General features: G+C 49.3%; 1 protein-coding gene across 3 annotated transcripts in view; it reads left to right on the top strand.

Moving 5' to 3' along the window:
- The window catches only part of VANGL1 (VANGL planar cell polarity protein 1), a 609741-nt gene that overhangs the window by 412435 nt on the left and 176829 nt on the right, over nt 1-20477 (top strand). For all 3 annotated transcript variants that reach the window (XM_069635702.1, XM_069635704.1, XM_069635703.1), the window contains exon 5: nt 2877-3010. In XM_069635702.1, coding sequence (XP_069491803.1) covers nt 2877-3010 — 134 coding nt within the window. The remainder of the gene's footprint in view (nt 1-2876; nt 3011-20477) is intronic.

The following is a 20477-nucleotide window of genomic DNA, read 5'->3' as shown; positions in this document are numbered from 1 at the left end:
TCTGAGCAAAACTGCCTAACCATAGCCAGAGCCATAATTGGACCCCACCTTGAATATTGTAACGCCCTCTTTGCGGGCTAAAAACATTGAAAAACTTCAGGTTTTACAAAAACACGTGCTCAAGGCGGCCATTGAAATCCCCAAAAGATACCACATAACAGTTGCTAGGAAACAAGCCCAGTGGCTCCCTATCAAACAAAGGGTCTTCTTCAAAACCTTGGCCCTCCCACACAAATGCCTACACAACACAGCCCCCCCTCTATCCCTCTCAAAGAATCTCAAGACCACACACTGCCAAACCCACCAGAACCCCTTACACCAACCGTATCACAGTACCTAAGGTCTTGTGAACACGCGCCTGAGGCTCCAGCTTCCTGTTCATTGCTGCCACCCATTGGAACTCGCTACCACCTCACCTCAGAGGAATAACCTCCCACCGTGCCTTCTGCAAAGCGTTGAAGTTCATGCTTTTCGTATGATTCTGCCATCACCCACTATGACCGGGTGCTCATTGTTCGCTAACTGTATCCATAAAGGACTCCTGTAACTAAAAGAAAGTATTGTACTGTCTGCTCTTAACTGCTATGTTTATTGTAACCAGTAGCAATCTCTGTACCATGTAACTAAGACATATCCTTGTATCAGCGCCTCAATGCCTCTGGGCTGCTAGTGCGCTTCATAAATGTAAAAAATAAAATGAATACAAATAAACCATGCCTAGCATTGGGTCTGTCTCATCATTCTTTTCTCTCTGCATCACACATCTTTCCCTAGCGTATGCCTGCTCCTTTGCCTGTCTGTGGAGAAACACCCCCTGCCCCTGGAAGAGCTTGCATGATGTCCTTTGCAAAGTATATTTAGCTTCTTTATCTTCTCCACCCATTCGCAAGCCTACCATCACAGATGAATGCAGCTTAGTGCAATATCATTGTAGACTCCCATTTTATTCCTACACCTCTCACTATCCCCTCGCAGTCTTCATCGCCACCAAGGACTTGGCTGCCATGGTTGCTGCTCCCCTAACTGACTGACTCCCGTCTTTCTCCACAATTCACTCCGACATCCCGTTAACTGTGGCGTGGACGCCACTGCACAGTTGCGGTGCCTTGTGGAGTCTCCGGTGCTCAGTTTAGATGAAATATTCCCTCGACCCGATGTCGTTCAAGATAGCAGGCATTGTCCGTTTCCTTCTGGCCTCACATTGCATTTGCTTTTCTTTCGATGGCAACGTACTAGTCCCCCCCCTTCCCCACCCCCCCTTTCCTAGAACAAGATGGCATCATTTGCTCGGATTCACCCCAATGAAAGCGCTTTCTGTCTGTAATATTATCACACTGGGAATCCTTCACCAATCGGGAAGCTCAGCTTGCAGGCATGATTTGCGGAACTAGTTATGGCCATATATTGCGCTTTTGGGCTGCTTCCACCTCACCCTACTCTTATCCCCCACACAGCCCCACCCTGTTTCTTTCGAGTATACTGGTTTACGCATACTGGTGCGACGGTCTCAAATTGTTCAATGTACTATACACATGAATAGATTTGTTTTTAATTTAACTGCAATCTGAAATGATTACACCTTCGCTCCCGGTTTACGGTTTCTGTAATGTCAGTCATGTCTTAGATTAAATGTTAACATGCATCCTTTTCTTGCTGTGATTGTACTTGTCTGTATGTATGTGCCACTGGTTAATAGAGACATGGACTGCTTGCTCTGCATCTAGAGAGATACAGCGTCTTTGCCAGCCCTCTCTGTGGTATTTGTTGGTGCTCCTGTTCAGAGATAAATTGCCTAGCATTTCGGTGCTGGACTGTCGCCGTGAGCAGATTTGTATGCACATTTCTCCATGTCCTACAGTCAGTGACCTAACCCCTGCTTCTAGACCCTCCCATTCATGTGCGATAATGAACCAGCTACGAGTTGTTATGCATTTTAATTGGCGATTCTTGTACTTTACTGTTTCATTGAGTTAATCTATAGGTAATCCTCTATATTCTCCTTCTCGGTCATAATTGCAACAATGGGCCAACAGGCACTGTGTTCTGTGCTACAAGTCAACCTAGAGAAGCTCTTTGACATGCAAGTATCAAGCAGTTGACCCCTATTCTGTTGGTTAACTCGATGGTCTGAAACCTGTGGCTCTCCAGATGTTTTTGGCCAGGGCTCCCATGATGCCTTAAAATTGACCATGCTGATTAGGGTTGATGGGAGTTGCAGTCCAAAACATCTGAATAGCCTAGTTGAGCCCAAGTGTTTGCCTGGGTGATGGGTGAATTTTAGGCCACCTGAAAGACTGTCTTTGTCCCCTCTATCAGGAAGAAACACATTAATGGCATATCCCAAGTGACCTGCTTTGCTTGGGCTAAATCTCTATCAATGTTTGTTTGCAAGAAAATTCCACGTATCTCACATATCAATGCGTTCCAAGCACAGAAACTCCCTTGTAACAAACTATTTCAAAAGGCAGTGATTCTTTCATATTTTGTAATGCAGTTTTAAGATATTAGTGATTGTAATGATGATTTGTATAATTGTGACAGTGCTGATATGCTTTTCAGCCCATGTAAATAAGGCAATGCTGATAATAGGACAAAGATTTTTGTGAACTAGTTCATGCCGTGACCGTTTTGAGCCTTTAACTTTGACTGTAATTTAAATATCTCTTGCTGTGTGTGTTTGATGACATCAGCTTTCTACACAGTATGCTCAATTAGTGTCACTTGAGCTGTTATATGAACTAGTTGAACAGCGGTTCAGGATCTTACAATGTCACGTCTGAGACATGAGGATTTTGAAATGTAGGAAAACTGCTGACCTCTGCCTTTATCCCTTCATGCCTAGTTTTTCTCACTACCTTTTGCTCTTGTCTCCCCAGTATCCAGAGAGCTGCTGTGGTCATATTGGAGAATTACTACAAAGATTTTACAGTGTATAACCCAGTTCTTCTGACGGCGGCCAAGTCCCGGGCAGCCAAGCACATGGCAGGACTGAAAGTGTACAATGTGGATGGTATGTACAGGCTACGTTTGGGGAGGGTGACGGGGGCATAGGCTGACTCACTTTGCCAGTCTTTAGACCCATCGTCTGGCTGTTTTTCTCCCTCCTCTTGGCAGAGCTTCATATTTTCAGTGCATATCTCAGTTCACAGCTCATAGGTAGTGTCTGTGGGTTCCTAATCTGTGCCCTATTTCTTCCTCTTGTCTTTTCGCTTCTAGACGTCATTCTGTGTATTGCTTGTGATAACCAGTAGCTGAAGCTGCCAAAAGAACACCTTGGTCTCGAATCTTGTTACAAATAATTGGGTTATCCTTTCAAAGCTGTGCTTTTAGGTGAAATCTGTTCCTTGTAAATACTTAATATACACACAATTTTGCTAACTGAAAATCAGTTTCATGTTCACATGCTATGCATAGTCCAACATCTTGCGGTTGGCCTTTGATCTGCCGGGACAGGACATCTGAGTATTAGGCTACACGTATGTGTTCATGCTAGTAGCCACAATGCCCCTCAAATTAAACCCATTGGTTTTGCTCATGGAGAAGCAGAGAAAGACTGATGGCTTTAAATATTTGATTTTCTTCTTTTTGATGGGTATGAGGGAGCCACAGATATAGAGAATTAAATGGTTATTTTAAATGCTCATGTTTTCGATGTTGCGTTGCCATTCACAAAACTCAATTTGTGCTCATCTATCCTGTAAAAATAGGTTTCTGTGGGTAGCCAGTTTGTAATTAGGCTCTTCCAAGTGATCACAAAGAAAGGAAGTGCTAGGCTTGTACAAAAATGTCAAACCACGACACTCAAAACACAATGTTGGGCAGCCTATGTGCCCAGGTGGTGAGGTGATGTAAGACTTCAGTGCAGTCGGAAGACCACACAGTTGAAGATGCCTGAAGCCAACATATGGAGTTGAAGCAAGAAAGCTGCTTCAGAGACAGTCGGGTATGGCCACTCCATTCTCCCTGATGCACATAGCAAGATGTGCCAGAACCATGTAGACTGGGCAGAGAGACAAGTGAGCAAGGGGGCCACAGTGGAGAAAGATTACTGTCCCCTAAAATATCAGTGCTACAGACTCCCTAAAAGTACTGTAAAAGAAGTAATTGCCACGAAGAATAGCATTGATAAGGGGAGCCCCCCCATGGCTTTGCAAAAACAAGATCTGACAGCGAGCCAGAAAATTAGTGCAACTGAAAAACTGTCACCATGTTCAGAGCAGTTGCTGTGCCGAAAACCATCACTGTGTCAAAAGCAAAGATGACACCAAGACCCTTCAGCACTGAAACATTGCATGGTGCATCAGCTGTGTAACTAGGGCAGAAAAACTACATTTGTTCATCTCCTGTTCAGGTAAGACGAGGGAGCCAAAAGGCCTAAACACACCTGGGACAAGGCCAGTGAGAACAGGAAGTGTGGGATAGGGTCCCTTGGGTACAAGTAGGAGGCGAGTAAGAGTTTTCCCACCGCTATAGCACTCCAAGCAGCACTCTTCTGTAGGCCTATGTGTAAAACGCATGTCGCAGGTAACTAGCTCACCAACAAGAAGGGGACTTAGTGTATTAACCAAGCAGACGAAAAACAAGTACGAAGACTGTGTGACTGAATTGTTCCTCCACGCGGTTGTTCAACCCGGTTCAGGATTTTCAAGACGCAGAACGATTGTATGAAGGTGACCCCCATTCTGTTTGCTGTAACTTTATTTTGCATATTTTCAGCTGGTCTAAGATCGTACATGGCCCGAATCATTCTTGGTTTAAACATTTCTGTCTTCTTGATCCTCCTCTCCTTGTGACATCAGTTAGGATTTGAAAACTGTTTGATACTAAGAAAGCAACCTACGAAGTATAATGCTTGAGCGACAATGTCTTGTAAGAACAGTAAGTGAATTTCAGGATTTTCAGAGCAGTTCCTCGCAGTAGACTAAAGTCTCACCAAAATGTATCTTAAAATGTAATTTTAACCGCCAAACAATTGAGTTACCAATGGTCTTCAGAGACACCATCTAATCCAAGGATTCTGTATGCGCCTACGCACGCCCCCATCAAGAATTTCTTCACCTAGGGCAACGGGTGATACCATTGCTTTTCTTGTAAATGTACCGCTCCGTATCATTTGCGTTTGCAAGGCGTTAACATGGAGTTCAGAGTACACTTTCTCAAAGCAGTACTTCATAGATGCACATTCATAAGTGGGACGAGTATGAATTGCTAATCTGCATAGCATGTGAATCAAAAAACGAATCGGAAGTTGAAAATAAATACTACCATGAAGTCTTTCGCTACTTGTATCTATGCACCCAACCTCCCCATTGGTGGGTAAAAAAACAAAATTCTTATGTATACCATGATCAGTGTTAAGTTGTGGGGGGGCTTGCCAGGTCTCAGTCCCGGCACTTATTACTGAGCCCCAGCAATTATTTATAATCCTAGCTTGATTATGTTGTGATGTTTTGGCAACTTTATTATTTTAAGTCAGTCTTAGTAATATTAAAACAGTGTACACTGACATGGGTCTCTTCTTTCTGGGCTTCCTCAGTTATTCACAAACTTGATAACCCAGGTTAGCAGGGCATGGCTATTTATCTATTTTCAAGAATAACAATGAGTTAGGTGACAATGTTGGGCACTGATCCTGGCCATGCCCGCACACTGCTCCAATCAACATGCTTGACGTTGCTGCAAATTCTCTACAGTAATAACCAGCAAAGTGGGATGTCAAAAGGACAGTCAGCAGCCAGCAGCCCCCAACACGGGGGCAAGACCAGGGAAAGGCCCATATTAAAGAGAAGAGGAGTTCTTAACATGAGTGCCAAACCAAGGAAGATGATCTTTGCTGCAGTGTTTGCATGTGCATGCCCATCAGTTCAGTAATGATGTTGCCTGCATTTGTCCCATAATTTATCATAGCAGGAACGCATGTTGGCTCTTTTCCATTGGTAGATTGTTAAAAATGTTCCAATTGCCACTCATAGGATCAGAGCAAAATATTAGCAATAATATGTAAATTACACCATGCATCCACCACCTTCAATGAATCGGTGGCATTTGCAGCCTTAACACCAATTATGTTGGTACTCTATGGAGCAGGCATGTGTGGTGTCGGTGGGCTGGGAGCTGGAACCCTGATGTCAGTGACGTGCAAGGAAATATTTGGGCCCTGCTCTTAATTTCTATCAAATTAGGCACTGGCCATGATGCACTTTTCTCTCGATTATTGATATGCACACACGGAACTCTGCTTGAAACACTGACCTAGTCCATAGAATAGTGGTATGCTAAGGTTTATTCTAAAATGTAACTTAGATTCCCGCACCGTATGGATTGTACATTGAACCCCGTTCACTGACTTATTCTTTTATAATGGGCAAAGGACTTTATCTCCAAGGAGGGCCGCTGTTCCTGTGATTCGGTAGGCCTCCTCTGAGTGTAAATCCTGGTTTTAATAGTTTCAGGTGTTGATAGTCAAAGGGCCCTCCTCGGAGACCCAAAACAGATTTGAGATTCTCACCACAGGAGTAGATATGACGGAGAGAAAAAGGAAACCTCAACTGAGGGGCTTCACCTGCTTTTCCACTCATCTACCACCTTGCAATTGAATTCCAATTGTTGGAATGTTACAGGTGCAAAGAGTAAGTGTGAGGATGGTGATTTTTAAGGAATTTCTTTTTTTAAAATATTTGATACGGTCTAAATGATCAACCTTCTCCAGCATGGGGTCTGGCATGGATTCACATGCTCATGAATATTCCCTGTCGTCAGGCTGGGAATCCTCGGTAAAGAAAAAATTAGTTTCGTTTCTGATCTGTCTTTCTTAGTAGTAACCAATCACTGATCTCTGGGTCATACTGCCCCCAGCCAATTACTGCCCTCTCCCTAAGCTTCCCCCCCCCCCACCCCCACCCGGAAGCCATCCTCAGATTTTTACCGCACGCTCAAGTGTTGGGAGTCCTCGTGTTTAGCTCTCGAGTTTTTTGCCGCGTTTTCACGCTTTTTCAGGAGATTTTCTCATTTTTTCAGTTTATTCGAGCCTCAAACTCCACCGTTTCTACTTCCGACAACGGGTGTCCGTTTCAGAATTCTTCTACGCCCCTCAAGGGTGAAGTTTTCGTCGAGTTTACACTTCTTGGAGGATTCCGGAAGATCTGCAGCCTACCTCAACGGACATGACCCAGGACAAGGGAAACTCGACACCCGGATCCAAGCTGTTCAGGTGCTGCCCTGGATGCGGATTGCAGAACTTTTTCAAGGAGGACAAGCACTCACGTTGTCTCTACTGTCTTCATGAGGACAAGACGCACGTGGAGAAGGACTGTGCGTTCTGCAAGAACCTTTCGGAACGGACCAAACAAGATCGTCGTTCCCGCCTCGCCGCCTGGCTGGAGAAGGGCACGGCAGGTGAGAAGGTGAAGAAAAAGGTCTGAGCGGGCTTCTAAGTCCTGTGAGGGCGCCCCGGCAACGGGGGCCCAACAGAAGGCCAAGCACCGCGAGTCCGCGGGCACCGGGAGCGCTGAAAGGTCAGGCTCTTCGGCTGCCAGGCAGGGCGCTACTTCCCCGGCACGTTCGACGACGAGCCAGCGCACTGGTTCGGGGAAGAGGAAGTCTGAGAACCCGGGTAAGCCACTGGAGCGGACCCGGTCGATCTCGAAGGGGGAGCGAGGCGCTGACCCTCCACCCAAGGCGAAGGCCCAGGACGCACCTAATGTGGTGAGGGCTTTGATCCATCCGGCAAAGGCCTCTGTCGAAGTGGTCGCTGCGACCCTGGCGAAGCCGGCTGAAACTACGCCAGTGGAAACGGCTGCTGGGCCCAGAGTATCCCTGCCGCCGCGGAGGGAATCCTCTTTCCAGCCCATCGTTAAGACCCCCGTGAAGCCCCCGGCGGAAAAAGAGGGGGGGGGGGGCGGTGGCCATTACAGAATCTGAATCAGCCTCTGAGGAGGAGCTGGTGGAAACCGAGAAGAGCCTCAACGAGAGGTCCATAGGCCTCAACGAGAGGTTCATAGGCCTCAACGAGAGGTTCGAGAGGGTTCGATCCCAGGGGGCGGTCCCTGCTGACGTGATCGAAGACAGCGACGATGGGGACGAAGAGGGCCCAGTGGAGCGGCCATCCCGTCCGTCGCAGCCATTTCCCGAGCCCCAGGATAGCTCGGCGGCCATTTTGTTGGCGATCCAATCCTTATGTACCGAGATAAGGACGAGATTACCACAGACCCCGACAGGATCCAGAACCGGGCCCATCGGGAAGCCCTCGGAACAAGCGGAGAAGAGTACACCCCGCTCCGTTCCTCGCGCCTGCGAGACCTGTGGACCCCTCGTCCTCGCGGGACCCTAGAGAGGATGCAGCGATGGGGACGGATAATGACGGCGGCGATGACACAGCGGAAATCCCGTCATCATCCCCCACCCCCCCGCGGGCTTCCCTAGCCGACGAAATTGGCTCTTTCCACGCCATGATAACCAGAGCATCCGAGCTCTTCGTGCTCTGCCCTGAAGAACAAAAAAAGGAAGGACTTCTGTACCAACGACGAGAAGCCAAGAGGAAGGCGGTCCTCGCGGTGCCTTTGCTCGACATATGGAACGAGGGGCTTGCGGGCCTCAAACCCTCCACGACACCCGCCAAGAGGGACAGGTACGAGAAGAAGTACCGAGTCCCCGATGCCGCCCCACTGTGCCTCAGGGCCCAGCCCACGCCGGACTCTGTCGTCTCAGCAGCGGCTAAAAAGAAGGCAGCGGGTGCGGCGGCTTCAACTTCCACCTCCCCGCCGGACAGCGAGGGCAAGAAGTTGGACTCCATGGGACGACGAGTCACCTCGGCGGCGGCAACGACGATTAAGGCGGCCAATGCCTTAGCGATCGTGGCCCGCTACGACAGGGAGCTCTGGTTCAAGATGGCTCCCCTGCTAGACTTCCTACCTGACGACAAGAGGGTGGAGGCCTTAGAAATTCTGCAGGAAGGCGAGGTGGCGTCGGATCACACCAGAACGGTGGCAACGGACATTGCCGATACCGGATTTCGCCGACTGGGCAACGGAGTTTGCCTCCCGACGACGAGGATGGCTCAAGGCGACAGACTTTCGCCAAGACGTCCAGACCAGAGTGTTGGACATGCCGTTCGACGGCAACAACCTCTTTGGTAAGGCGGTGGACGAGTCTCTGCAGGCCATCAAGACCGACTCGGAGACGGCCCGTGCCCTAGGGGTGCTTCAGCAGCGACGGCCCTTTTGGAGCTCTGGAGGCAGACGGGGTGCCTCCAAAGGTTCCAGAGGTGGCTCCTCCACTACCGCCAGGCTGCCCGCTCCTCTTCCCAGGAGGCCTACAGAGGTCGCGGCAAGCAAGGTGGATCACGCCGTCGTCGCCAAGGAGGCCAACGGGCACTCGCTGGAATTCCAGAAGAAGTGCCCTTGCATTCCTCCCGTCGCCAGGAAGGAAAATCGTGTATCTCAACTGCTGTTGGAGGTAAGGGCGATGCTCAAGAAAGGTGCCATAGAGCTCAACCCCAGAAGGCTCCGGGGCTCCGGAGTGTACTCAAGGTACTTCCTTGTCAGGAAGAAGACAGGCGGTTGGCGCCCCATCCTGGACCTGCGTCGCTTAAACAAGTACATCAAGGCGCAGAAATTCAGGATGGTCACCCTCCAGCACGTCCTGGGACAGCTGGAGGAAGGCGACTTCCTATCGTCTTTGGACCTGGAGGATGCTTACTTCCACATCCCTATTCTAAAAAGGCACAGGAAGTTCCTCAGGTTCGTGGTTCAGGGACGCCACTATCAATTCAGAGCCCTACCGTTCGGATTAAAGTCGGCACCCAGGGTTTTCACCAAGTGCCTGGCACCAGTGGCGGCGCCTGCAGGGGATCCACGTTTACCCCTACCTGGACTGGCTAATCCGGGCCAGGACAAGGGAACTCGCCGTCGAACACATGGCGAGGACAGTCCGGTTGCTCACGGAGCTGGGGTTCGCCATCAACTACCCCAAATCACACCTGCTTCCATCGCAAATAGCACTGTTTCTGGGAGCGTAGCTCGATACAGTGGGGCAATTGGCCTCCCCTTCGGAGGAGAGGATCAAGTCCATCCTGGGCAAGGTGCGGCGCCTGCTAGCCACGGCCATGGCCAGGGTGAGGTCCATCAAGTCCCTTCTCGGGATGATGTCCTCTTGCATCTATCTTGTACCCCTTTGCAGACTTCGGATGCGTCCGCTACAGGAGTTCCTCGACGCCCGCTGACTTCAGGCGAGGGGCTGTTTCAAGGACAGGATCCCTCTCGACGAGGAGTTCCGTCAGGCGATCCTATGGTGGGGCATCCGTGCTCACCTCACGACAGGCACAGACTTTCAAACCCCGGCGTTTCAAGAGACGGTGACGACGGACGCCTCTCTGGAGGGCCCACACCGGAGACCTCCACGCAAGAGGCCTTTGGCTCCCAGAGGAGAGGTCTCTCCACATCAACATTCTGGAGCTCCGAGCAGTGTTATGGGCTCTCAAGTCGTTCCTTCAGTCCCTCAAGGGCAAAATGGTGAGGATCTTCACCAACAACACCACCACGATGTTCTATATACGGAAGCAAGGAGGCACCAGATCCCCAGCCCTATCCCAGGAGGCCCAGGATCTGTGGCACTGAGCCGTCGCCCAGGGGATGTTTCTGGTTCCTTTCCACCTGGTAGGAATAAAAAACACCATCGCCGACTCACTCAGCAGGGAGCTGCGCTCGTGCCACGAGTGGGAACTGCGCCAGGATCAAGTGGATCGACTCTTCCAACGATGGGGCAAACCCCAGATCGACCTGTTCGCGACGGCGACAAACTCCAAGTGTCAGAGGTTCGCCAGCAGGTTCCCCCAGCCGAGGAGCATGGGCGATGCTTTCTCGTTCCCTTGGGACGGCCTGTTTCTATACGCGTTCCCTCCGTTGCCGTTCCGCCTCATCAACCAGCTCAAGAAGTCCAGGTGCAGGATGATCCTCATTGCACCGGCGTGGCCGAGGCAGATCTGGTTCTCGGACCTTCTGGACTTGTCAACGTCCCCACTAGTCAAGCTGCCGGCGGACGCGGATCTTCTCTCCAGAGAAGGAGGCGCCATTCTCCATCACGACCCACAGTCGCTGAACTTGCAGGCCTGGCTCCTGCAGCACTAGAGTTTGGAGGTTACGATACCCCAGCTCATTGTAGAGAGGTTCTTGCAAAGGCCAGTGCGTCCTCGACTCTCAAGTGTTACGGTCATAAATGGAAGAGGTTCTCTGTCTGGTGTCGTGCACAGAAGATTAACCCTCTGCGGATTATGGCCCCTCAAGTGCTGCCGTACCTACTGTCGCTGGACTGGCTCACGCCTCCATAAAAATACATCTGGCTGCCATCTCCCGAATATACCAAGACTACGGGACGGGTGTCCTTGTGGTCTCATCGCCTGGTGAAGGAATTTATGAAGGGGATGTTCCGAGCATTCCCCCCGGTGAACGCCCCTACCCCGTCGTAGGAGCTTAATGTGGTGCTGACCAGGCTCATGGGAGCCCCATTCGAGCCTATGCATTCGGCGCCTTTGAAGTTCCTGTCATGGAAGACAGCGTTCCTCGTGGCCATCACCTCTGCACAACGAGTGGGAGAGATCCAGGCCCTATCTTGCAAGCCTCCATACTTGAATTTTCATGACATGAGGGTAGTGCTGAGGACGCACCCCTCCTTCATGCCCAAGGTGCCGTCGGACTTCCACCTCAACGAGCCCTTGGTGTTACCAGTTTTCTTCCCGTCGCCTTCAACGCCAGCCGAGAGGACTTTGCACTCGCTGGATGTTGCTAGAGCGCTGAAGTTCTATGTGGACTGCACAAAGAGTTTTCGGAAGATGTCACAACTGTTTGTGAACTTTGGATCTGTGAATCAAGGGAAGGCTCTCTCGAAGACTTCCTTTTCCAGATGGCTCTCCGGCTGCATCATGCACTGTCACCGGTTGGCAAACCGGCCGCTGCCCGGCCATCCGAGAGCCCATTCGACCAGAGCGATCGCTGCTACCATGGCGTTCCTGTCTGGTGTGCCCCTGCTGGACATCTGCAGGGCTGCTAAGTGGAGGTCGACGCACACCTTCACAAGATTCTACTGCGTCGATCGGGACTCCAGGGAGGAGTCCCGGGTCGGCCAAGCAGTGCTGCGCAACCTATTCGCTTAAGATGAGCCTGGTGAGGAGGTAAGAGATGCTTAATGTTGAGTTGTTGTATTGCTTAATTTTGAGCCTTTTGCCACCTCCTGTGGTTGTGCATGTGTATACTGCTATGTATTCTTTTATTCATGAGCATGTGAATCCATGCCAGACCCCATGCTGGAGAAGGAACAAGTTACTTACCTGTAACTGTTGTTCTCCAGCATGGGTCTGGCATGGATTCACATGCAAACCCTCCCACCTACCCCTCTGCGGCTCTTCACTTGGTCATACTGCCACTTTGCGCGCTACCAAATCTGAGGATGGCTGCCAGGGGCGGGGCTTAGGGAGAGGGCAGTCATTGGCTGGGGGCAGTATGACCCAGAGATCAGTGATTGGTTACTACTAAGAAAGACAGATCAGAAACGAAACTGATACTGATTTTTTCTTTACCGAGGATTCCCAGCCTGACGACGGGGAATATTCATGAGCATGTGAATCCATGCCAGACCCATACTGGAGAACAACAGTTACAGGTAAGTAACTTGTTCCTTTCAAAACATTAAAATACATTATGCAACATTTAACATGAACCGTTAACTTGGTTCTCTACAGAATTCATGCACCAATGCAATAAATCTCAATTTGCTCACCAGGTACTATTACCTTCAATTCGAATGGATTGTATCCTCCCACTTATTCCTCATGTTTTGATATCTTCCCTTCCAGCTTCAGAAAACATTTTCGGCAGAGGGTGCTGTGCATTGATGCAGTCGAGTCAATGTCCCTGGAGGGCTTCCATCTCAGAGTCGACGTCATTGTCTGAATATATAGCACACGCAGCGCCTGTTTGTTTCAGTTCAGTTTTCCCACAATAGCGAACGCTTTGAGAAATATGGCGCTTTGTTTTTTCTGTGAGAAAAACGTCCATAATCGAGTACGATGGCCTCGTCTTCGACACCATCAACCCTGAGGACCAGGTTAAAAAAATGCCACGGCTGCGGCGCCAAGATGCCCCTTGCAGATCCTCATTGTGTCTGCGGTGCCTTGGCCCACTGCATAGGACGGCAACTGAGAGTCCTGTCAGTCCATGACTAGGTAAGCCCCCTAATGAATCCCCATTGACTCCATTGAAGAAAAGATTGTCCGTGTCAAGGTGTCTCTCCTCGAAAGAAGAGATTGAAAAAAGCTTTTTCGCTCCAGGAGCGGATCGCACCATACCTCATTCTCTTGGAAGAAGGCGAAGAAAAGGCACTATAGAACACTTTCGTCCTCATCCGATTCCTCTCTGGAGAGAATGTTAACCTGCCCAACCAAATCCTCCACTCCCTGAAAGTGGGAAGAATTCAGGCAGGAAATGCTTGCAATTTTCGAGGAGGCAGCCCTGACCCCCTCGAAAGTGAAAGAAAAGAGGCCATGCTCCTTTCGTGCCATCGAAAGCCGACAAGGAAAGAGCCAGGGCTAAATCCTGCACACCTTAGAGACCGAGGCGTAGGCCTGAGACCACCCGAACCCCTGAGGTCTAGACACAATAAAAAATCATCGAAGACTCCATAGTGTCAAGGGTCAAGCCCTTCAAGGGCTCAATCAGCGCCAAATTCGGCGAAGATATCGAGACCATAGACACCATTAGCATAGAGGTCGTCCTCTCCTTTAGTGTCGAAGCCATCAGCATCAAGGCCATCAATGCCTTTACCCACTAAGCTTCTGACAATTTGAAAAAAAGTAGAAAAATCCTACAAGCCTTTGCAAAGAATGTTTTTTTTTTTCAAGTCTTTATCCTCGATATGAGTACGAGCCTTCGTACCATGACACTCCACCATTTGGGTTGAAGTTTGGCACACCTAACACTTCCGCATAATTTCAGAGGTTTCCAGGTTAAAGGGTTGGTATGAGAATCTCCAATCTGCTAGTAGTGTTGACACATCACCGGAACAGAGTTTGGCAAGCCAGACAAGGCAGACCATGCTGATGCCTCTTATAGGCACCTTATGACCCGTGTTTTATAGATTTTCTGGGATGGGGCAGACCTGCTCCACCATTTGAGCAAGACGACCTGACAGATATTCTTGAAAAAAGTCCAGAGAAGGATCCCATTCTCCCATTTCATGTTGCACTTCAAAAGGGTTCTGGCAAATTAGGAGGTTCATGAATCCAGTGCAGCAGTGAATAAGAACCTCATCCATAAGTACAGGCCGTCAAGTAGGGACCATAGCTATCTGTCAAAGGACCCAACACCAGAGAGCTTGGTAGTTCAGGCAGCGATGGCTACTTCCCAGAATGGGATGATGAGCGTTTCCACGCTTGGGCTAGGAAGTGATTTTCTGCCAGGAGCGTGGCTCTCAAGTCTGTAAACTCCACTTGCGCCAAAATTTACATTCACCCTCTAGGACTGTGTAGCTATGGCGACTGACCATATTCCCAAAGAGGAAGAAAGAGATGGCTTCCTGAATATTGTAAAAGACGGTAAAGAGGCTATATGTGAGTCTCTAAAATCAGGACAAAACTCAGCTGGTGGCATCAGCAGGACCATGGCGGCAAGCACAGTAATATGTAGGTTTGTTTTGGTTGAAGTCAGTTTTTGCACCGGACGTGCAATCCAGATGACTCGACATGCCCTTTGATGGCCCTCAACTGTTTGGCAGCATCTCTACAGGGCAGGAGCCCTCCTCGTAACAGGGAGGATCCAGCCTTTGATGCCTCCCCCAGCCCCGATCGACCGCCTACCTTCCACACGGTCTGCAGGAGCAGCCGTGCCCATCTGTACAGCGCTGCTGGAGCAGTCGCTGTGAAGCACTCCCTGTGCTTCTTTAGGTGAGCCTCACTCACGAGTCACGAGTGCACAGTGAATCTCCTCAGGCACCCGAAGCCCACTGCCTGCACCACCCCACCGAAGGAGCCTCCCAAAATGGTCGCCGCCATTGTTTACTGCGTTGCCTAGCAACGCGTCTCGTTCTTCTGCGTGCCAGCCTGCCGGCAGGCGGAAGCCGGCCCAATCGAGGAAGGCCCAGAGAGCAAGGCCCTTCCTGTTTGCCCCTGTTCGCCTCTGGAGTCACGGAGCCGGCCCTCCCTGGACTCGAAGGCTACGTGAGTAGAACACTTCACACCAAGACTGCTCTGCATTGCCCCCAGACTCTGAATTGCGTAAATCACGATATGATTCTATCTTGTAAGTCACTCCTTGTACCAGTAACTTTGCCTACGTCTGCACATGTCGCATTGCAATGCTAAAATCTTATACTCATGATTCAAAATGCCTCATTACGTATTTGTAGACAGTGAATGCTTTTTGCACATTTCTGCCATCTGACATCCTCTAGGCAGCTAGCGCCTCGCACTACCAGAACCACCGCTGCTCAGTCTCGCCTCCCTGCACGTGCACAACAGAGTACTCCAGCATGTTACCAGGGCTGCACCACCAGATTAACACTCTACTACTCATAGGCACACTCCTCGCCACCACAATATATGGACGACATTATCTACACTCTTGCTTACCTAGCTCCAGCATCATGACGCCAGCCAACACAAACTCAACACCGTCTCACTCTAGTCCCGACACCACGCATCCTCTCACCTCTATACCTAATAGCTGCACCAGACTGTGCAGACTGAGGACGCGCACACTACCTAGGTCCTTCTCTTCGCAACACATCCCAACATCACACAGAAACTATAGACTAGGTTCCCGCACATCCGTCTCCCACAACCTTATGGCCAGGATTCCTCACACCGTGTACTAGCCTCACACCCACTCCTAAACCATCCATCCCATCCAACCTCAAGCAGAAAAAACAAACAAAACAGCAGCCTCCCAACAGAAGTCAGGTAGCGCCAATACTCAAATGCGCATTACTTAACACTCGTTCGCTCACTGCCCATGCCTTAGAAATCAATGAGCTCATCTCCAGTCTCGACTTGGACCTGCTAGCCATCACAGAGACCTGGCTACATGAAGCTTCAGGCCCCGCCATTACTTTAGCTGTGCCAGTAGGCTACTCCATCCTTAGGCAAGACAGACCTACAAAATCAGGGGGGGGGGTTGCCCTAATCTATAAAGACATCCATCATATCAGACCCACACCCCACACATGGGAAGGGAATGCAGACATACTATCGGCCAAACTACCCCTCTCTCACAACAACACCAATAACATTCATGTCATCTACCGGCCCCCAGGACTCCCAGACGATTTTCAAGGGCAAATCACGCACATTCTCAGCGAAAACTTAAAAAAATCCACCAAAACCTTACTCCTAGGTGATCTTAATCTAGGCTATAACGATCCCAAGGACAAAACAGCAACCTCCTTCCTCAAGGACCTCTCCAACCTAGACTTCACACAAAAAATCGTGTCACCCACCCACACCAAAGGCAGAACTCTAGATTGGCTGGCCGACCATAACTGCAGCTCCTCTATCACATCCAATACATTCCTCCCTTGGACAGATCACAGCTGCATACAATTCTCTATCCCCACGATACCTACCAAAAAAACACCAGTACATAAATCTGCCACCTTAGCCAGAAGCTCCAAAAAATTAACTGCAGACAATTTACGCCCCTTCTCAACACCCCATGCCTCGCCCCACCTTTCCCACAAGATCCTAACATCCTAGCAGACATACTCAAGGATACGCTCACCAATGCTATAAATTCCATTGCTCCTCTAGAAGAGAAAAAAGAAAAAAAGTATTTCCATTCAAACGCATGGTTCACAGAGGACCTCCAAGCTCTGCGTAACAAAAAGCGCCAAGCACTTAAAAATTGGCAGGCCAACCCATGCGACATCACCAAAGACTTATTCAAAGACACCGCAAAAAAATACAAAACCGGCATCTTCAATGCCAAATCTGAATCATACAACCGTCGAATATCAGACTCGAAGTGCCACTCAAGAGAACTCTTCTCCATCTTTAAAGAGCTCACAGTGCCTCCCACTTCCACTGACGAGATCATTAAGGATGAAGGCTGGTGCAACAGTATCCAAGCCGCCATGCTCAACAAAATAGACCTCCTACAAAACAAAATCCGTGACCACTACAATACCCTGCCGAAACAGAGTCGGCACTCAGATTCTCAATCGTCTAGCAAAACCATTAACATCCCCAAATTTGCCTTTAACGAAGTTTCAGAACTAGAAGTCCTGGACATTCTGAAACATTTGAAACCATCGACTTGCAAAGCCGATACATGCCCTCCAAAGTTAATCAAGGACTGCGCTGAACCACTTGCCCCAATCATTACTGCATTCATTAATGCCTCATTCAAGACCTGCTCTGTCCCAGACAGTCTCAAAGAAGCTTGGGTGCGCCCACTTCTAAAAAAGCCCACTCTCGACCCCACGGTGCCTAACAACTACAGACCTATAACAGTCCCCTTCCTTCTCAAGATTTTGATAAAGTGGCACACAGCCAAATCCAACTATACCTTGAAACTAACTCCATCCTAGGTACCAGACAGTCAGGCTTCCGCAAAGGTCATGGAACAGAGACTGCTCTGCTGGACCTTAAAAAACAAATAACCAAGATACTGGACACAGGTAAACCCGCCCTTTTACTTCTCCTCGACCTCTCAGCGGCATTTGACCTAGTGGACCACAAGACCCTCACCTCACACCTCTCCCACTCTGCACACTTCTCTGACCAAGCCACCTCCTGGATAACATCATTTCTTGAAGGGAGGGCCATGAAAGTCTTTTCTAACACTTCTAACGCAACACCATCCATAATACACTGCGGTGTCCCTCAAGGCTCTTGTACAGCACCTACGCTATACAACCTATTCACTAAGCCCCTTTTCGAAAAACTGGATGCACTTGGGATTGCCTACACCAACTACGCAGGCGACACCCAAGCGCTCCTCCCACTAACAGGCTCATACCACAAATACGCTCTGGCTCTAAAACACATATACGCCACCATTCAAGCTTGGATGGCCACTAACGGCCTATGTCTTAACGGGGATAAGACTGAAATCCTTATCCTCGGCCAAAAATCCACACTGGCTAGGCTAGATAGTCGCTATGCCAATTTCAACATCGACAACTGCACTATCCCAGTCCTATCTTCTGTGAAAACGCTAGGGGTCTACATTGATGCAACCTTGTCTATGGCCAAACAAGTTAGTGCCATTGTCTTTGCATCTGCACTAAGCACTAAATTCATCAACGCCATCAAACCATTCCTCTCCAAAGAAAACTGCCTATCAATAGCAAGAGCTACCATAGGCGCTAAACTTGACTATTGCAATGCACTCCTAGCCGGCACCTCTGAAAAAAACCTAAACAAACTTCAGGTCACTCAAAATAACGCTCTAAGAGCAGCCTTAAGCATCTCCAAAAGGCACCACATCTCACTTGCAAGACAATCTGTTCACTGGCTCCCTGTCAAAGAACGCATCACCTTCAAGGTACTGACTACCACCCACAAATGTATCCACCACACTGCACCATCATATCTCTCAGACACTATTCTCAGACCGGCCTCATCCAGACCTACCAGACTGTGCTACACTAACCAACTCACTGTACCACGCATCAATAAGGCTACAGCAGGAGGGCGGGGTTTCCCCTACATAGCACCCGAACTCTGGAACAATCTCCCCCACGCTCTAAGAGCAGAAGGCTCCCTCACAGCGTTTAGAAAAAAACTCAAAACCTCTCTCTTTAACTAAATTTCCTCTACCTACAGCCAAACTGGCACACATTGCTAAATATTGTTATTGTCTAAACCTGTATGCTTGTATGCCTCTATGCTGTAACTAAGTCGCGCTATTCCTGTAACAAGCGCTATCTCTGTAACCAGCGCCACGATGCCTCAGGGCTGATTCTGTGTGCTTAACAAATACAAATAAATAAATAAGGCTGACGAAAGCCTAGAGAATCCCTTTGTGACACCATCAGACAGCCACAACCATCTCACCCCAGTGGATCATCTTGGAGGGGTATGTCTTTTTGCTTCTTCTCCTCAGTTAGAAGAGCAAGAGGACTGGATAGTCAGAGGCCAAAGAAGATTCCCTCGCAGTGGATGAGGAAGAGGTGCAAAGCCCGCCCAGGCAACGGCTACTTTACCATCAGCCACCTCAAAACCTCTGAGGCCTTAACCCACAAGACCCCAGTGGGAGACAGACTCTCACTGCACCTGAAATAATGGCGCACCTAACCCTGAGGTAAATGGGCCCTTGAACTTGTGACATAGTTGCAGATACATACACATATAGTACATTGGGAAAGCAGTGCTTGACGACTATGGGTTACAGGTTAGCCGGCTTGTAAATTAACACAGGTAAGTGCAGGGAGATGTCGCCGGCTGTTAGTTTGGTCGACAGTGCAGGATAAAAAAACGTTAACACAGTGTGAAATGCGTTTAGGTACATCTGTTTCAGCAGAGGAGGATCATGGATGAAACTGGGGCCTGTTAATGTTTCTTATCTGAGAACCAGGTCTTCACGTTGGCTCTGAAAGATCAGAAGATTGGTAGATTAGATGCAATAGAATCGTTTGGGTTGCTGAGATAGGGAGTTTAACTGACATGAGTTACGCCGAGGGGAGGCAGACCTGGGAGACGGCTCTAAAACCGAGGTGGGTTTTGGTTGTGAAGGCTAATCCCCCTCCTTTGCCAGTGTCTGTCTGACCTGATGATGGTGTCACCCTCTGGGAGAGTTGGAGATGGGGCAGGGCCTGCTGCCTGGTGCAGCCAGGTTTCAGTGATGGCGAGGAAGTCTAAGCAGTTGGAGATTGAATCAGCAATGTCTAGCGCATGTGCAACCAGCGACCGTGCATTGATGAGGGCTCCTTCGATGGTCGGGTTCGATAGGCTAGAGTTTTCATTAGGCTTCGTCGGCTCAACCAGAGTAGTGGTGGGTAGCGTATGGGTGGTTTGGTTGTAGGAGGCCGACCAATAGGCCTGGTGAAGGTCTTGCAGTTTAGGTAGCAAGACCCTAGTCTCTCGTTTCTGGAACTCACTGGGCAGAGTATTAGTGGAGTGGGTGGTGATGCGAAATGTTGGGTCCATTCCGCTGGGCTGAAGGGGCTGCTAGGGGTGCCAGTATCATTAATGCGATAGGCAGTAATGGCTGTTTTGTGTGATGTATGTGGGAGGAGGGGGGGTAGAAAGTTTGTAGGTGCGATGGAGTGGAACAGAGGGAGGATAGAAGCCATGGTAAGTGTGACACTACGTAGGGAGGCCATTAGGGCAAAGGATGCCCAGACCTGATAGCACAGTTAGGTATTGCAGATAGATTTCACAGCGGTTTGAATATCACAGTTAATAACACTGTAGAATTTTACAACAGAATGTTACAACAAAGTGGCCCTGCTAAATATCACAGTTAAAGGTCACAGCTAGATAACAATGCTAG

This window comes from Ambystoma mexicanum, chromosome 7p (genome assembly GCF_040938575.1).
Source record: "Ambystoma mexicanum isolate Mex_15411 chromosome 7p, UKY_AmexF1_1, whole genome shotgun sequence".
In the NCBI taxonomy this organism is placed as follows: domain Eukaryota; kingdom Metazoa; phylum Chordata; class Amphibia; order Caudata; family Ambystomatidae; genus Ambystoma; species Ambystoma mexicanum.
This window is presented reverse-complemented; position numbering and strand designations above follow the sequence as displayed.